Source organism: Musca vetustissima, unplaced genomic scaffold, assembly GCF_032173495.1.
Source record: "Musca vetustissima isolate MV318-11 ecotype Yass unplaced genomic scaffold, APGP_CSIRO_Mvet_v1 utg115153, whole genome shotgun sequence".
NCBI classification, from domain to species: Eukaryota; Metazoa; Arthropoda; class Insecta; order Diptera; family Muscidae; genus Musca; species Musca vetustissima.
This window is the reverse complement of record NW_026888142.1, coordinates 45077-65347: the sequence shown is the minus strand read 5'-3', so window position 1 is coordinate 65347 and position 20271 is coordinate 45077. Positions and strand designations below refer to the sequence as shown.

General features: G+C 32.6%; 1 protein-coding gene across 1 annotated transcript; it reads right to left on the bottom strand.

Annotated features, from left to right (window-relative positions):
- Positions 1 to 3207: 3207 nt before the first annotated feature.
- On the bottom strand, positions 3208 to 10691 carry LOC133335980 (electron transfer flavoprotein beta subunit lysine methyltransferase-like). Its single transcript, XM_061544273.1, has 4 exons — positions 10642 to 10691; positions 3825 to 4028; positions 3636 to 3766; positions 3208 to 3571 (listed from the first exon to the last, which is right to left on the bottom strand). The coding sequence occupies exons 1-4, from the start codon at positions 10689 to 10691 to the stop codon at positions 3234 to 3236; spliced, it is 723 nt and encodes a 240-aa protein (XP_061400257.1). The 3' UTR covers positions 3208 to 3233.
- Positions 10692 to 20271: the final 9580 nt, after the last annotated feature.

Genomic DNA, 20271 nt, shown 5'->3' with positions numbered 1-20271 from the left:
TGTTGAGAAATGTATCCCAATTTCTATTGTGTCGGTAGGGTATTTGTAGAAGCGGGTGGCCTAGAGAATAAAAGCTCGTTGTATTATGGCAGGACTAGAGATGGTATTTACCGGGTAAATACCCAAGGGGTGGGTAAATACCCATTTGCGGGTATTTATTTGGGTATTTACTATATTGAATCGGTAATACAACATCTTACACCCTATTTCCGGGTTTCTGTTATCAGATCGATTTAGAATGGATAGTTTTACGATACTTTAAAGACGTGGGTAAATACTTGGGTAAATACCCGAGTTTTTACCCAAAAATTGGGTATAAACTCATTAACTACCGAACCACTTGACATAGGCGGCCAACATTTTACACACATGTTTTTAATGTCAAAGCAAACATAGGAATCCAAAAATGGGGTCCCTGGGTCCAAGTTTTGATATAGCCCCTATATATTCCTATCTCCCGATTTAAGGTATTTTTTGCCTATTAGACACATTTTACAAATTGGCTGTAATTTGGCACAGAGTGTTCTTTTTGGGTACCAAATGTCCATGCAAAAATTTATGTATGTAGGTCCACGTTTACTGGTAGCCCCCATACAAAGGTACCCCTATTTTGAGTATTTACCCAAAAATTGGGTATAAACTCATTAACTGCCGAACCACTTGACATAGGCGGCGAAAATTTTGCATACATGTTTTTAATGTCAAAGCAAATATAAAGATCTGTTTAAATTTAATTTCGTCTTTATTTACTTTGTAATTGAAGCCAAATTACAATTCAATGGCCCATTTATATATAATTACAAAGAATCCACCTTAAATCATAGCTACTCTAAAACAAATTCTTATAAATATAATATGTTATATATTTTAAACATGTTTAAATCTGCATTACATCATGACTACTCAAAAACAATAAAAACAATATTTGCTACACCTTGAAATATTCCCCGGATACCCCATAAAGTATATATATTCTTGATCAGAATAAAAGTCTATGCCATGTCCGTCTGTTGAAATCACGATAGAGATAGCAACATTTAAAATAGAAACGTTGTCCCTCTAATATTCGATATTTTGGGGATTTTGGAGACGTTTGGAGAATTGATATTGGGTACTCATTACATAGTACATCTTCGTGCTGAATATTATATACTTCTCATATTCAGTATTTTAGGCACGTTGATAGGTGTGTCTGGTTACTTTTCAAGTAACATTTATTCAGTAAGTTCTAGTTCAGAGAGTAAGCCTTTTTTACTCACTTTTGCGATAATACTGAGAAAAGTAAACAGACAAAATTTAGTAAGATTTAGCAAATAAACAGCTGATTCAAGAAAACATTTGATTTGCGCCAAAATAAACAACAAACAAATGACGAACACAATTTTTTGTATTGCATTTAATATTAAAAATAAAATGAATAAAACGGCGTATACATTAGAACTTTTTACCTGGTTAACCTACTTTATGAGGATTTATTCGACATATATTCAAGGAATTGATAATTGAAACCCACTAGGGTAACGAAATCCGGTTAAATGTAAACGTACTATAATAAAAGAAAAATTGATTTGATATGTTCCCCGCGAACATTTATGCTTTCTGCATCAAAACATTGCCCTCTATCTGGAACTTACCTAAAAATATATAAGGAATTAGTTTCTAATTTAATGAAACTTTGCATTACTTACGAGTTTTCTTCCATTTTCTGTAATTTTTATACAACTTATTTTCAAATTGATCTTTGCAAATTAAAAAAAATAGCTCTGTCTGTTTACTCGATATTTGGTAACAATTGTTACCAAATGTTACTAAATGTTGTCTGTTTACACAAAAATCCAGTAAAAGAGAGTCAAGTGAGAGAGCAAGTTTGACAGTTCAACAAGAACAAACTTACTGGAGTTTACTGAAAGAATTTTATGCAGTAAGATTTTGCAAAACTCAGCGTTTTTGGATCATAACATGAGTTTTCTCCTAGGAGCCCCCATTAATTTTTCATATTTTGAATGTCATTTAATGGAAATTGTAAAATTTGATATGGATTTGGATTAAAAATACGTAATTTCCAATTTGATTAATGGAAACAGCTATTTTTTCAGAAACCTAATGCTTTTGGATCGGTTTTCAACCGATCCGGTCTAATGTTATTCTATATGGGTTTCGGTAATTCTATGCCGCCGCTTTAGTAACGTTTCGTTAACGTTTCTATCAATTCAATTACTTTTTACAGGGATATATGTATGTACATATCTTACCGGTTTAAAAATGTCTAATTAAATACCGTGAACATAATTCAATAAATATTATGGGGGGTACCAGCAGAAGTAGAATATTATGGGTTTCCAGCTGATCTAACTATTTTTTATAGAGCAAATACATAATATTTTGAATATATTCGTTGACTTTTTTATTTCTTCGCATTTCGTGCAACGAAAACGCGTTTCATCCTGCGTGACTATAAATAGTCTTTTGTCCCATTTTAATACCATTTTCGAATTTAATTTTTCAAGATTTTCAATGGGCTGGTAAATCAATACCAATGGTTGTTAAGCTTTGTAACTTTGCACATATATAATTTAAGATTTAAAAGAGAAGGAAAATAATTTACAAAAAAATTTTGTTATTGTTTTGTTGTTGTTTTTTTTTTTTTTGTAGTTAAAGAAAAGTCCTTATTTTTGATGGCGGGCATTATAACTCCTCACTGGAACATCGGAATCCGAAAATTCCAACGGTGTTAGAAAGAGTACATGTCTGGCTCTCGTATGAACTAGGATTATTGACTTCGCTCTAAAATTAACAAAATGGTGGACCTTTGAAAAAATATTTTTGGAAAATCGCCGATTTCTTACCAAAAACCAAGTTAAAAAATAAGGAAGATCTTCACCGATTGGCTTTATCCTAGTTCATACGATAGCTATACACTCACAGAAAAACGTGTAAAAATTCGATTGGGTTATTAGTTTTTGAGTTATCGTGCCCGCCATTCACAAAAAAATGTTTAGAGAAAAACGCGTTTTAAGTTTGAGAAGCCCTTCTGCCGTCACTTGATGCTGACACAATAAATCGGCTATATCTTCAAGAGTTCTTGAGATTTTCACTTGAAATTTTGTAGGGACATTCATTAATTAGTGTAGATTCGAATTATATCAACAAAATTTTTGACCCCGAGAATGGGGGGGGGTCCCTTAAGTAAAGAAATGCCACTTTCTAGTCATTTGATATTTTATTTTCATATACTATTTAAATCTCCAGACATGAACAGTGCTAAAACCTTTATTTTCTATGCAACAGTTCTCCGTTAATTCATATGTGGCAAGTTTATGCATGAATTTCAAACGATTTTCGGTTATACCATGGCGACCAGGATCTCCAATTAATATAATTTTGCCATTGGTGCTCAACTTTTGTAACCATGGTAAGAGAATTTCAGCAATTTCTTCATCATAAAAAAGGTCGCCAATGAAGACAATATCTTCGGCTACATTTGAGCCAATTAAATTATCTTCGGATATCAGGATTTTGCTTGTATCAATTCGATTTAGTTGAGCGTTCATTAAGGCCGCAATGCCAGCAACTAAAATATGGAAAGGCAGTTTTATAATTGAAGTCATAAATCAAGCCTATACAAAATTAATTACCTTCATCAATATCATTGGCTATGGCATATTTGGCTGACTTTAGTATGGCAGCAATGGATGTTGCACCGCAACCACTACCCACATCTAGCACAGATTTGCCATTTACAAGTTCCGGACTTTCCAAAACATATCTGAAATTATTTTGTTAATATAACATATAAATATATAACTCAAATTATTAGTTTTTACTTGCTCAGGGCCTGACCACCTGGCCAGTAGAATGCCCAGAAGGGATCATTCTTAAAGACTTTATTTTCTTCATCCAGTTGAGGTTCATAGAACAAACGACATTCTTGTGTGATCAAATGTAGGGCTATATCTGGTGTAAGATGTTGACGTGAGATTTTAGTTTCTCTCAAAATGGTTTGCTCAATATCTCTGCGTTGTGGCAATCTAAAAAGAAGAAAAAGAAGAATTCATTACATAAATTGGGATATGGGTGTTATACTAAAATATTTACAGTGGTTTACGTACATATTACATATTCTAAAATTTTAAATTAGTAGTTTTATTGCCACAACAGCGGGTGTATACCACGTGAAATTTTGCCAAAGCTCCGTATAAAATTAATGTCCATTTATTTGGTAGTTTATGACAGGGTCGGTCTCGCATGTCTTTATTGCTCCGTTTTTTTGTTATATTGCTCGATATTGCAACATATAATTTAAATGTTAAAACTCATATGTATGATTACATTGTAGTATTATTCGGTAAATTTGTGATATGGCGAAATGTAAACATACTGCGTCCCACCTTAATATACACATAACCTAATTTATAAACTACTAGCTGAACCCGTGGCGCTTCGCTGCCCCTACTAAAGTTATTAACATTGGATAGTTAACGTCGAAAACTATTTGTAGTTATTTCGTAGTGTATCAGTAATAATTTCGCAGCAGCCGGTCTATGTATTAGTATATTTGATTCTATTCAATTGATTACAAATACATTTTTAAATAATCTTTGAATAACGGTGGTAATATTAAAAATAAATTTAACTTGACTTTTCTAATCAGTTGTAATTGTACCATACACAAATATATTTTCTCCAATATTTACATGTTTTTCATTATTCGTTCCAAGACCGCTTCAATCCTTTATTTACATTACAGCAATTTTTTATGTCTGTATTCTCAACTATTGCCCCATGATATGATTGGGATCCCTTTCTCACTCCGATTAATATCGCTTAGATACCTGACATATGATCCTTGTTAAGTTTGAGTTGTGTATTTTTAATTGTTTCATTACCAAGAAAAATTTACAATAATCGCCCATGTGACATGTTCCGAGAGTTTTTGAATTCCCATACTCTTTTAAATTCCCATGTTGTGCAAAATGGTGTGCTCAATTTCGAGCGAAAGTGCGGCTCGAAAGCATAGCTGTGTTCCATATGTTACGAAATGCAATTTGTTTAACAACAAAATTAAGAAAAAATATGCCTGCTGGCTTATTAATTGCCCTGGTTTCTAGCAGAAAAAGTCTAATGATACTGGAAGGTGTTAAAATAAGCATTTATGGATATTTTGAGAGAAGTTTGTCCTTTCATACACAAGGGTACCATTCCCGAAAGCCTGCAGTTAACAGGTATCTTAAGATTTCTGGCTGTTGGTGGGTTTCAGATGGTAGTGGCAAATGATTTAAATATAAGTGTTGATAGCACAACAATGTGTAAAATATTGTGGAGAGTAATGCAAGTCATGAAAGACAAAGTGTGTGCAAGCTGTTGACAGCTGCAGACCAGGATCCAGACATGATGCTTTTATTTGGCATATGAATGCAGCTAGGCAGCATTAACAAAAGAGGAAATGGTACGCAAAATAGTTGGCTTCTATGAGACAGTGGTTACGCTTTAGAAACATTTTTTGACGCCCTATAAACAAGTGGAGCATGGATCTTGTCAACATCGATATAATAAAGTGCACACATCTGCAAGAAACATTATTAAAAGGACTATTGGAAATCTTAAAAGTAGTTTTTTTATAGATTCTATTTTTATTTTGATCATATGGTGGTTGAGTTGCAAATTGATCTCAAAAATGTTGCGCGCTCTTTTTGATAAAAGGATCCCTTTTTTATTTTCTTTAGTTTTACTATAAAAACTAATGTAAATACTATATTTTTTAAATAAATATTGTAAAAACACGTTAAATATTACTTCAGCTTTCTTTTTCAACTTGTACGTACTCAGAAAAAACACGTACGATCTCATTTCGTTTTCAATCCACAAGGCTATATGTGCTCGAATTATATTCCCAATATTTTTTTTCGGAATTCGGAATGGAGCACACCAAATTTGGGAAAATGTTTCACATTCGAGCAAACTCGAAATGCAGCACATGGGCGACAGTGTAAATCTCATTAAGATCTGTTCAGCGGTTTTGCGTCTATCGGTAACATACAAACAAACAAACAAACAAACAAACAATTTTTTTTCTATTTTATATATATAGATATTAAAAGCATATTTCGTTTTCTTCCGAATTAAACCCAAACCCAAAACTATTTTAATATTCTTAAGTCGTTTGTATTTTGTTTTGCGCCGCCTAATGATCACAAAATATATTTCCTATTTAGTTGTATGCAAATATTCTATATAATTCCAGTCATTTCCAATGAAATCTTTAAACGAAGTCGTCTTCAATTACACATCTGAATCCACTAATAGTCATAATTAAGGTTCAATAATTTTTATTTAATGGAATAAATGGATGGTGTATGGTGTTGGGTTATTTAATATAGAGTACGTGCTGCAGTGCAAGTACGGGTAGTCGTATGGTAGTACACCACTTAACTGACGGCTGATGGTGTAGTACAAACTACATACATACGAGTATGTGTTATTTATTCATGCTCTACGCGCAATTATAGAAGTGCGTCCAATTCATAATTGACCATGATAAAAAATTAATAAACAAAATATTTTTCTTGAGAATCGTTTAACATGAATAGACAGCCTGATCCCAGATACTTTGGACAAGGAAATAATTCTAAAGAAATATTTTATGTACGAGTATTATTGAGAAAATTTTTCTTTCCTTTGAACAAGTTTGATTTTATGCTTAGATATAATCATGTATTAAACTCAGGGTGAGATTAGCCATCTAGAGTTAATTGTGTTATATTAAAAGTACTGCAACATTTTCCAAATATTGGCCTATAAATTAAATATACGCTGACACAGTGGCAATGTATAATACACAATAAAAATACACATTTTTACCGGCATTGCTATAATTTTTGGTATTCCAAATGGGATATATCAGTCCACGTTTTGGTGTATATAACGTGTTGGGTCATATAATTTTCAATATTTGATATGTTGGGCAGTTTTCCCACCGAATTGGCTGTAATTTGGCACTTTGAGTTCTCATCGTATTGCACATCTCCGTACCAAAAATTATTAATATTGAGGGTAGCCCCCATATACCGGTACCCCACAATATTCGGTATTTTGTAAACTTTTTTCAACCGAATTAGCTCTAATTAACTAATATTGACCCAAGTTTTAGTGTATCACCCATATAACGGTACCTACCAGTATTCCGTATTCTAGGGATCTTGGACACGTTTTTTAACCGAATTGACTTTAATTTGATATTTTGGGTTCTCCGTCCAAAAAATTATTAATATTGACCCAAGTTACAGGGTAGCCCCCATACAGTGTTGCCAAAACTTGATTGAGAAAAAATGCTAGATTTTGCTGAAAAATATGCTAGAAAGTGCTAAAAATTTTAGAAAAGTGCCAGAAAAAAGTGCTAAAAATGAATTTAAGAAAATTTGATTATAGTTTATAATGATATCTATCCTTCTTAAAATTTAAATTAATAGCTATGTTGTGAGGGTATTGCAAGTGTTTGTGTTTCAATAGTTTGTAACGAAATATTGGTCCTGGACTTACATTTTGGTATACGGATCGTTATATCCCGAATAGCTGAGATGTATGTGACTTTCCGTATGCCCATTAACATTTGTAAACAAAGTAACGATCATAGCTGTGAAACAATTGTCACGATATTCTGCATATCCGGTTCTGGCCAGTGTCTTCATTGGTATTGTGTTTGGTAAGAACGGTCAATATTTGGCTGTTGAAGTCAACAAAATCATTTTATATTTGTTTTTGGTCTCTCTAGAGGTCTCAAAATTGTACATGGGGAAAATGCTAATAAGCATATTGAGCAAGTCAAATTGACCCAGACTTTTGTTTGAAAAAATACAAAATTGCATTATATGCTCTTCACATTTATTCTAGAAGGGCAGACACCGTGTGTGGGAGCTATACGTAAATATTTACAGGGGTATATCTATTCTAATAATATTTTGTATTACCATTACCGCACTAGATTATAGCTATACAATTTTGCATAAAGGTTTTGTTTTGTTGAAGCGCGACATCTATCGGTTTTGAACGAATGATATTTAGAGGAGTAAATAATACAAAAAAAAATCTAAATGCACTTTTATAACCCGAACACCAATAAATACGGGAAATCTAGTCAACGAAAAAACATGGCTGCTTTGATAATGATCTGTCAGACATTGCTAGTACTCCTTGGATGTTTGGTATGGCAAATGTCATATGTCGGTCTAAGTATTGGTCTAGCCCTCACATAAGGGTCCCCCAATATTCGGTATTTTGGGGATTTTTGACACATTTTCCAATCGAGCTGGCTGTAATTTATTATAAAGTTATACAAAGTTCGGCCGTTAACATAATTTTTTACTTGTTATATTCTGATAATGTAGTATTATTACAACACCAGGAGGTGGTTATTAAGCAGAATTTTTCACCGACACGGAAATTAGTTTCGCAGAAAAAAAATAAAGTCTTGTGGTAGTTTCATAATGTATCATATGTATAGCCCCGTGGACTATACCACCATGTTAAACATACGGGAACTTCAATGTGTCGATGTGAAATCGAAAAACTACAATTTTTTTGGAGTGATACTAAAAATTTTGAAAAAATGTTGGAACAAATTAAAATGCTAAAAAAGTGCTAGTTGCTAGATCAATTTTTTTTGGCGCTAAACGAGTTTAAAAAGTGCTAAATCTAGCACTAAAAGTGCTAAATTGGCAACACTGCCCCCATATGACGGTACTCCCCAACACATGATATTTAGCAGATTTTAGACAGGTTTTCCAAGCGAATTGGTTGTAATTTGGTATTTTAGGTTCTCATTAAAACACATATCCGCACCAAAATTTATTAATATTGACCCAAGTTTCAAGGTAGCCCCCATATAAGGGTACCCCCAATATTCAGTATTTTGAGAATTTTTACAGGTTTTCTAACCGAACTTGCTGTAGTTTGGTATTTTGCGTTCTCATCGTATTGCACATCTCTGTACAAAAAATTATTATTATTGACCCAAGTTTCAGGGCAGTCCCCATATAACGGTACCCCACAATATTCGGTATTTTGGGGATTTTGGACACGTTTTCCAACCGAATTAGCTATAATTAACCAATATTGACCCAAGTTTCAGGGTATCACCCAGATCAGCCATATTCGGTATTCTAGGGATCTTGGATACGTTTTTTAACCGAATTGACTTTAATATGGTATTTTGTATTTTCATTGGCTGTTATATCTCACTACCAAAAGCCCACTATTAGATATCCCCATTTTTAGATATTTTGAGAATTTCAATCATCTTTCCTCACGTATTTTTCGGTATGTTCAAAGTCCTATCATAACACGAGTTTTCAGAAGCCCCCATTAATTTTAGATATTTTGATTGTCATCCTTATAGTGGAGGGTATAAAAATATACATGTCGGATATGGCTAAATTGACATAGAATTTTACTTGGTATGGATGTGGTGTCCGACAAATATTTCATAGTGTTGCAAACAGAATGGTACATATTAAATAAACTCCAACCTGGTGGAAATACGTCAAGATTTAACAAACCTCGTAATTATATTAGATGCCTCGTTGCTAACGCTTAACAAATCCATATATTTATATCATGGTATTTATGTATTAATTTGTGCTTTTCATTTCAGAATATTGTGTGAATGGAATAAAACATACTCGTAGGAAGAGGCCTTGCCTAGGTTCAAGAAACATTTCTGGCAAACTAATTGTATCTTGCATAGTGATCAAACATAAATATGCTTAAAAAAATTTTCTAAAAAATATAGCAGAATGATGAATTAGTTACCGTAAGAATGTAATAAACAGTCTTCAAACGTTGTATTTAATATATTTTTTTGTGTTCAATTTTTAAATGACTATATATGTATGTATATGACAATGGTAAGTTTTTCGAATCGACGATTATCAATTTAGAAACACTAAATGTGAATTACCTACCGGTGTCAAAAAAATTAATATAATTTTATGATTTAATTCGAATATACACTAATTCACTGTCCATACAAAATTTCAGGTGAAAATCTCAATAACTCTTGAAGATATAGCCGAATTATTTTGTCAGCATCAAGTGACGGCAATAGAGATTCTCAAACTTCAAATGCATTTTCTCGAAGCAGTGTTTTACGAATGACGAGCACGACAACTCAAAAACTAATAATCCAATCGGTTCCAAATTTTGATACGTTTTCTGGGAGTGTATAGCTATCGTATAAACTAGGATAAAGCTAATCGGTGAGCAAGTTTTTAGGGTCTTTTCTAAATGTTTATAATTGTTTGTACGACGAACATTCAAAGCATCAAATTGTAGTAACTTCGCGTAAAAAACATGTCCACACTCTTTATTTTTTATGAAAAAGGGATGTGGAAAGAGCACGATACTATTAATTCAATCGGTTACAAATTTTAGCACGTTATTTTGAACGCACTATGGGTTTAATGGCAGGTTTTGAGGTAACAAATCACTGCAAGCAGCTAGAGCTTTCAAATTTTGTTCGGATGTTTCTAAAACGAATGAAAGCACCTCTGAAAAATTTGAGAGGAATTGGTTCATTTTTATTATTTTTAATGCGTAAAGTTTTATACCCTCGAGGGAAAGAAATTGTTTCTTCTTACAAAATTTTACAGTGTACGAAGTGGCACCTTTGACGGCTCATCATGATGAGGCGTTGCCATGTTGAACTGATTTTATTTTTGAGGGGCCCAAAGTGTTGTGAATCTCATTCCATTAACATTTTATTCAACTATGTCTTAAAAAATTTATTTTATTGCCGCAGAAACATACCTATAGTGAATAGGTGACGAAAAAACAATCATTGACCTATATACATTACTTTTTTAATATATCAATAGGAACACATGTGTCACTTTAAATCTAATTTTCTAAAACTTCCAATTTTTTCTATAAGTCAATTAGTATAAGTATAATTACTCTGTCTTTATGTTTCACACCGATAAGATTCCAAATCAAAAATATCGACAATTTAATCGTTCTTATAAGTCCACATATTCAGATTTCTAAGAATATTGTAAAATTTATTGAAGTGGTCTTTTTTTTAATTTAACCTTTACAGGGCCCGTCTTTACTTCCAGCTAATGTTGAATGAAATTTCCCATTGCCAAAAAACAATGATTTGCATACGTGCCGATAAAGCTGTTGCTAAGGTATTTTCGGTTATTTTCAAAATCGAAACCAAAGTCCGCTAACGTCCAAAAGCAAAGTTACTTTCATTCTTTTTTTGAGCCAATCAAATTTTTGGTGTACGTATTTTTGACCACATCCATGTCGAAGACAATTTAACACCTACCCCAGCAACAACAAAAAAATATGCTGATCGTCAAATAAAAAAAAACGTTCAGTAAAATAAACGTCATAATCATAACACACAATAATCAATTGTTAACGCTTTCAAACGCTGTTGTTGGTTTAAAGTGAATTTTGATCATTTAATTCGAAAAGCGGGGGGAAGACTTTAATGAAAATTAAAAATGCAAAGTCAAAACATTTTTTGTCGGATAAAAATAAAATTCCAAGAATGACTCAAAAATGAACGTTTGGCATGAAATTCCGATGAATCACACGAAATTTGGTCAAAACGTTGGGAAAATCTGAGTAGAGCAACGCCGTCGCCGCCGCCGCTAAACCGGTAACAATTTTAATTCAGACCTGTTTGTTACTAAATAAGTCAATATTTAACGCTCGCGCTAATAATCTCTCTTGAACTTTAGCATTGAATGTTGAAATAAAATTCGAATAGTTGTTTCGAATAAAATCGCATATTTTACGACAACGACCATGTTTGGCAGAGAGCGATCTTCGGTTCGTTCGTTCGAACAAACGTATTTCTGTTGTTGTTGAACCATACAACACGTTGTTTATATCACGTGCGATATTTTATGAATGAAATACTTTTTTTTTACACACGAACATACATATTTACAAACGTTTGAGTGCTGTGTGATTGATGTGTATCATCCTCATGCGGCAAATTCGATAGTGTGAAAAATTCCCACACGCTAAAATTGTATTTGAAATGTCTATGTACAAATAGACAAACATGGCATGACTAGTGCCAATATTAGTTAAGAAAAAAAAAAAACAAATGGTAACAAATTTGGAGAATTCTGGAACGTGCCAGGTTCACAATTGACGTAACAACAAAAACACCACAAACTTTGGGAAATTTTGAGACATTAATTTCAATTGATTTACGGAAACTGAGTTTACAAATAAATTTGGTAGCGCGTGGTAAAAAAGTTACCTCGAATAGATGGAGCGGATTCTAAGTTTCATTACAGTTTTAACGAACTTAAAAGTAATTTTGGTGCTAACTCAAAATATTTCAAAAGAACATGGTCTCTGTAAATAGCAATTATGCTCCAAATGATTCAATTCTGGCAACTAAGAAGCAGTTGGAGATATTCAGATATTTTCATGACATTATTCAGGCGGCATTTATTCCCATTGTTAACCCAAAATAGTGTAAGGACGAAAAACATCCCACATTTTCTTCCACACCAGAAACACAGTTAGGAAAATTTATAATTTTTAAAATTTAATTAATATATATTTTTTTAAATATATATTTTTAAATTCTTCACGTTTTTAAATTTTTTAAATTCACTGAAATTTTGGTAATCTTCGGCCAATCCAAACCAAAGTTATAAGCAAAAATGAACTTAGCATGGCACGTAAGTTATAAGAAACTTCCATATTTTTAGAGCTTCTACTGAAAAACTTACTTTTCAGACTTAGCATACTATGGTTCGGAGGCGTCGACATTTTTTTTATAAATATTAATTATTAAAATTTCTTATAATACTCTAAAAAGTTAAATTTTGGTTTATTTTGAATTTCAAACCCGAAAGGCCATAAACCGATAATTAGTTAACGATATTTTGTAACCCGTCGGACACCAGAAATACTAAATTGCAGTTATTTTCTTGAGCAGTCGTATTCCCCATATTTGACTCCTATTACTATTTTGTTACCAAATGTGAAGAAAAACACAACCATTGACAATATAAAACAAATAAGAACTGTATTAAGTTCGGCCCTGCCGAACTTTTTATACTTTTTTACCCTACACCATGAAGATGACAATCAAAATATATAAAATTACGTTAGAAAAAGATGATTGCAATTCTCAAAATATCTAATAGATCTCGATATTTTTGATAGTGAAATTTAACATCCAATTAAAATACAAAATACCAAAATCCCTAGTGGGTCTACCCTGAAACATGGATCAATATTAATAATTTTTATAATCGGACGGCACCGAGTCAAAAACGTCATATACCTGTATAAAATGTTAAATGACCTTTATTTGAATATTATTAACATATACAACCACTGCTATTGGGATTTGGAATATTCCAAATTGATTATAACTTTTTTAGGTGGGTTTCCGGTTTATATCCTTTTACGTCACTGTTTCAGGAGTAAATGTATACGCCATAGAATGTAATTTTTTATACAAATGTTTGGCTTGATTTAACCTGTTAAATATTGACCGATCATCATCAAAACTGCCATACTTATTACATGGCCTTATCCGTGTAAAAATTCGTGGCGTTCGTGTCAATATTGTGACCTCTGGAGCTACCAGAAAAACAAACTGAAATCAAGTTTTTCGCATATTTCATCCCCTAGATATTAACGGAAAATTCTTCTTTGCCCAGAACGGCACATTTTCGTTACAATTGGTTTAAAATAGAATAGGATACAGCGTTAAAAATTATGTTTAGATGGACGGTCGCAGACGGTCGAAAAATTCAAAGGGTCGATTGGTGCTATAAACATTAAAATATCCTCTGGCACTGCTTGATACTAGGTTCTGAAACTTATGAGTTTTATATACAAAATTGTTGATGGCTATCTTCAAATTTGTAATAATCACTTTCATTATAGTCTCCAGTTCCAGCTGTTTAGTTGACCGTCGTTCCATGTTAATATTTTGACACTTCAATTCAATTATAAATTTTATTTACAAAAATAAGAAAAAAATTTGGGTCGGTTTTATAAACTCATGGGGCCACACCAAGCTTTTATACTCTTACGCCATAGTTGTGTAGGGTATGAATATAGATTCGAACAGGTACCTTTAAACTAACCTCATATGACTTGTCTAGCCCATGTTTAGGACACTGTGCAACACAAAAAATAATTACCGGGAAATTCCAAAGCAGTAGAAATATAAAATAGAGATCAAAAATAGAAGATATGTGTATTGGGTTTTACAAAGTTTACATAGTATGATAATCTAAAATCTGAAAATATTCGGTTTTTTCTTAAATGTCAACCCTCAATGTACTAGTGCCCATTTACAGTAATGATTGGAAACTCATTAAAAACGGGGTTATAGCAGTTCAGAATATTCTACAAAAGTGTTCGCCATAAAGTTTTACCATGAGTCTCAGAATAGACAAAAGTCGAAAATCGGCCTAACGTCAAAAGTCTTAAACATTTAAAATCTCATTTTAAGGTTATAATCGCACTTATTTCTTGTTTGGACCAATTTTCCCACAATATGTCGTTTAAGAAAAGGATGATACCAATCGATAATTGAGTCGTTTATTTTGAGAGTGTTGTAAGTCCATGTAAGGTTCTTATACAAATCTTGGTTTTCTAGAAATATTTACATACATATTACTTTATATATTCGATCATTTTTAATGGCACAACGCAACAAACAAAATTAATAAAAATTTTTGAAAAAAATCAAACCCAAACCTTTAAATACCTCAAACTAAGAAAAAATGGACTTAAACTACTTTAAAAATAAACGACTCAATTATGGAGGTTGATATACTTCGATTTTCTTAAAACTGAAACAAATCAAACCCAAACCTTTAAATATCTCAAACTAAATGGACCTCAACCACTTTCAAAATAAACGACTCAATTATGGAGGTTGATATACTTAGATTTTCTTAAAACTTATTTTGGGGTCGACCATATAAATCATTATACTCTACTAGGATCGTGATCTAATAATGAAATACAGAGGGATGTTTAGGAGGTATATTCATGTGACAGAATTGCGAACTGAGGTATTAAAAATTGATTTTATATTTCACAGAAACATAAATCACATATTGCTCAATTCCACAAACCTAACCGCAATCAACTCATTTCTCTTCAAACACTGAAGAAATACATTGAACTTCTTCTTCAAAATAATTCGCTTTATTTTATTTTTAAAACTCACATCAAGTATATCAATACAACTTCAGTATGTTTGTATATAACATAGTAGGTAGCATTGGGGCAGGCTTTATATAAAGCTCCAAAAATAACATAAAAGACCGCAAAACAAAAACAAAGAAAATATCTTAAAAGAATACCATTTTTTTTGCGATACGCAATGCATTAAACAAAGGACAAAGCTAAACCACAAACCCAAACACTAAAGGTTGTCCATCACTTATAGAGAATATTCTCCGTGTTTGTGTTTGGCATTTTTGTTGGTTACAATACTAAGCCATCAAGAATGTGGTAAAACCCAATGGTATTAATAAATTCGCTTGGCATCAGACAGCCAACTAGCTAGCCGGTCAATCAAACAGCCAACGAGAGGGTCAACAATGAAAACAAGTTTTAAACACTAAAAGCTTGACAATTAATTGACGTAAACGGAAAACCGCCAAGCAAAGAGTGAAAAAACGCTACTCGTTCTTGCTGGCACAAATGGTGTTGTTGCTGCTGTTGTTGTCGGTAGCCGATGGAGAAGATTGTCCAAAAACTAAATGTCCGCATTTTTTGGGGAATTTTCTGTTCGTCTAAATTTGTTTTAATTTTTTTTTCGCTTTCAGCATGACTTGGCTTTTATTTATTTGTTTATATAAAAAATATTTGCAAAATGGCAGAGATCGGTAATTTTGTTGTTTGTGAAATTTGAACAATGAATGAAATAATAAAAAACAAACACAAAAACGGGCCAAGTCCGTGTTAACCAGAAATGAATTTGAAAATATATACTGGTCTAAATAAAAAACAAGTTTGATTTAGATTTTATGACGTTTATATTTGACAAGATACTGCTGACTATTGGCTTCTGTTTGCTTGTATTTGTTTTTGTAACAAAAGGGCAGAGTATTGGGTTTATTAACCTGTTACATATAAATCGTGTTGGCGCCAATCGGTATTGATTTATTTAGGTAATAAATTGTAATTCAGGTTAAATAAAAATACCAACAATGATTAGAACGGTTGTTTTACAAATTACACAAAAATGTGATCGTGGCATAAAATTACATAGTGTCGAGTGAAATTGAACTCAAACTTGATTCAACAATTGTGGATATTCCATGAAATAGAAATAATAATAATAATGAAGTCCGTATATACAGTGGTATAAGAGAAACAAACTTAATAAGGTAGTTTGAATGGAAAGCCGGATATTTATAATTAGCACATCATTTATTTTTTGAAAAATGTCCATTTAAGGTTTGGAGGGAAAACGATATATATATTTAACTTTAGTGCGGTATCATTTTGAGTTACAGGTCAAAAATTTCACATTTATGTGAATATAAATTATATTTGAAAAATTTTATATAACATTGACATGTGTCAAAATAAATTAACATGAAATGACGGTCAAATAAGCTGATGGAAATGTTGATAATAATGGAAGTGAGCATTATTAGTAATTTGAAAGTAATCATCAAAAAAAAATTTCATATATAAAACTCATAAATAATATATATATATATATATATATATATACCTAGTGCCATGGGATATTTTAAAGCTTATAGCACCAAGCAGTGTTGCTAAAACTTTGTCAATAAAAAATGCTAGATTTTGTTTAAAAAAATGCTAGAAAGTGCTAAAAAATTTAAAAAAGTGCCAAATAAAAGTGCTAAAAAGCTTATAAAATTAATTTCGCCTGTAGCTAATAATGAAATATGTATTTCTTAAAATTTGCTTGCAAAACCTGGAAATATTCACTTCCTATTTATTCATAACCAGAATAAAATTCTATAGCCATGTATATATAGCTCGCAATATTGAAGACAGATGTTTGAAATTCTGCACATTGCTAATATTCCTAGGATGGTATTGAAAATAGGATATATGTGCCCTTTTTAGGGTATCCCCAACCGAATTACCTATAATTTGATATTTTGGATTTTCATTGGAAACAGGTAAAAAAGTGTCAGTCGGTGTTGCCGACAGATATATAGCCCCAACATATGGCTTGCGGAGGTCTTCGGAATTACACACAGATTTTATTATTAGCTTATATAAGAAATATGTTTTATCAAAGAGGTTTCGGATTTAATGTTGATAAAATTATATAAACAAATGGGTCCAACCTTCGGAATTGATATAGGGTTCGTATAGATAATATATCAATGCAATAATAATTCGCCAGAAGGAGTGGACCAATGGGTCCCATCTTCGAAATTAAACTAGACTTCGTAAGGAAAATAGGTTGTGCAAAGTTTGGTTCAAATGGGACATTCCATTCGTCTGATATTGAATTTATAAATATTGAAAATGTGGACCCTTTGTGGGGTAGGTACCAGAAGGAGTGGACCAATGGGTCCCATCTTCTTTCTTGACCTTGGCTTGATGAAGATAATAGGTTGTACAAAGTTTGGTTCATATCGGACATTCCATTAGCCTGATATTGGATTTACTAATATACAAAATTTTAACCCTCTGTGGGGGAGGATCAGAAGGAGTGGACCAATGGGTCCCATCTTCATACTTAATCTGGGCTTGGTAAAGATAATAGGTTGTACAAAGTTTCGATAAAATCGGTCCGTTTGCATGTTATTATGAAATTAATTTTTAGCAAATTTTGACCATTTTGTGGTTGAGGTACCAGAAGGAGTGGACCGATATTCACTATCTTCGAACTTTAACTAAGTTTGGAAGTAACATTAAGATGTGCAAAGTTTAGATGAAATCGGTTATTCCCTTCGAGAGTTATCAACCAACCAGACAGACGGACAATGGACGGACGGACATGCGTAAATAGACTCCAAATTTAGGCATGTTATTCAACCGAAGTGGTTTCAATTTGATATTATGGATTCCCATTAGGCAGGAAATCTCCATACCAAGAATTATCAATATTGGGCCGTGTTTCCGGATAGCCTCCAGAGAGCGGTCGGGAACGTTTTTTAATAGAATTGATTATAATATCACATTGCGCGTTTTTGGAGGCTGACTTAAAGTACCGACTTTTTTCGGTATTTTAATATTTATGCGGACAATTTCTATATTTGATCATATACTCCATATAAAATTTCCGTCCTCATGATTTTTTTCAAACAAACAGGGTGGTGTTTACCATGGTGTTTATAACAAGTTCGGCCGGGTCGGGTTTTTTTTTTACTTGTTAACAGATTTACTGATACTTCTTTAACATTTAAAATAAAGCTCATATCGTGAAACATAAAAAAATCGAAAAACGGCAAAATTTTTGGTATAAAACCAAATAGACAGACAATTTTGAAAATATCCAGAAAAAAATAAAAAATGCTAAAAAAGATGCTAGGTGCTAGATCAATTTTTTGGTGCTAAACGAGTTTAAAAAGTGCTAAATCTAGCACTAAAAGTGCTAAATTGGCAACACTGGTACCAATCGACGCATTGATAAGTTCTCTGTCCAGAATTTGGGGAGCATTCGTAAACTTAAGATTTCCTACCGATAATATAAGAATAGTAAAAATTCAATTAAAATATCAAAATAGACGTCTCACCTTTAACCAAATATATGATACCTTGCAACTCTTTGGGTATATAGAAGATATGTATAATATCATGTCGATAGAAAAAAAAGAAGAAAATCGGACATAATTATATAAATGATCTTGGAGCTATATGTAAAAATGGACCGATTTGAGCAAACGTGCCACATACTACTTGGTATGCTGTAGTACAGGGCTCTTTCCAAAATTTAAATTCGATCGGTGCACAATTTGCAGGAACTCAGACGAAAATACATAAGAGTCACATCTACATCTGAACATAATTTACAAAATCTACTGCACGACATTCTGAATAGATTTCAATGATACAAAACTAGACTCAATTCAAGAAGATATATATAAATCTGAAATGATTACATCAAACATTAAGACACGTCATTTTAGACTCAATTGAATTCGCTGTGCAAAATTTCTTATAAATCGAACAAACATAAACTCCTCGGTGCACCATTTACAAAATCAGACGAAAATTAGTGTGTGAGTTATATCTAAATCTGAACCGATTTCAACAAAACACGACATTCTTGACTCAATTCAATATCCTATGCAACATTTCGTCTCAATCGGACAAATAATGGGAGTTTAGGGCACCATTTACCTAAAATCGGAGTATATCTGAACTGATTTCGACGAAACTTTGCATACATCATTACAGACACAGTACAGTATGGTATTCCAAGTTTAGTCTTAATCGGACAAACTTTGGGAGTTTAGTGCACCATTTACATAAAATCCGATGGACACATGTATAGGAGCTATATCTAAATCTGAACCGATTTCAACGAAACTTAACACTTGTAATTGTAGAAATAATTCTGTACGTTAAGCAAAATGTCGTCTCAATCGAATATATATTGGGAGTTTGTTGCACCATTCACATAAATCGGACGAAAATGTATATGGGAGCTACATCTAAATCTGAACCAATTTATCCAAAACTTATGGGAGTTATAACTAAGTCTGAACCGATTTTTCGGGTTCGTCCTTGGGCCAAATAAGTAGGCTGTGCTAAATTTCATCTCTTTCGGATAATAAATGCGATCTGTACTTTGGTTTCAATTTAACATGGACAGATAGGACTGCTATATGATATGCAAATTCACAAAGGAAACCACCTGTTACAAAAAAGAAATCCATTATTTTTTTGTGTATATGGTTTAAAACAGTTATGGTAGATTTTTAGCTCCTGGACGATGTTAGGACTGCTAATATATCGGTCAGCTTCGATTATTTCTCCGATTTTATCGAGATTTACGACGACCGGCCTACCTGTGCGTGGTGCATCTTTGACATCAAAAATTCCTGAATGGAATCTACAAAACCAAAATTAACTTCGATCATTTCTCCTATTTTATCGACATTTTCGGAGACCGGCCTACCTGTGCGGGGTGCATCTTTGACATCAAAAATTCCTGAATGGAATCTACGAAACCAAAATTGCTACAGTATGGGAACCATAAACACCATTCACAATTTTAGCCGCTTGGCTTGCATTTTCGTCTTTGTCAAAGATAAACTGTAA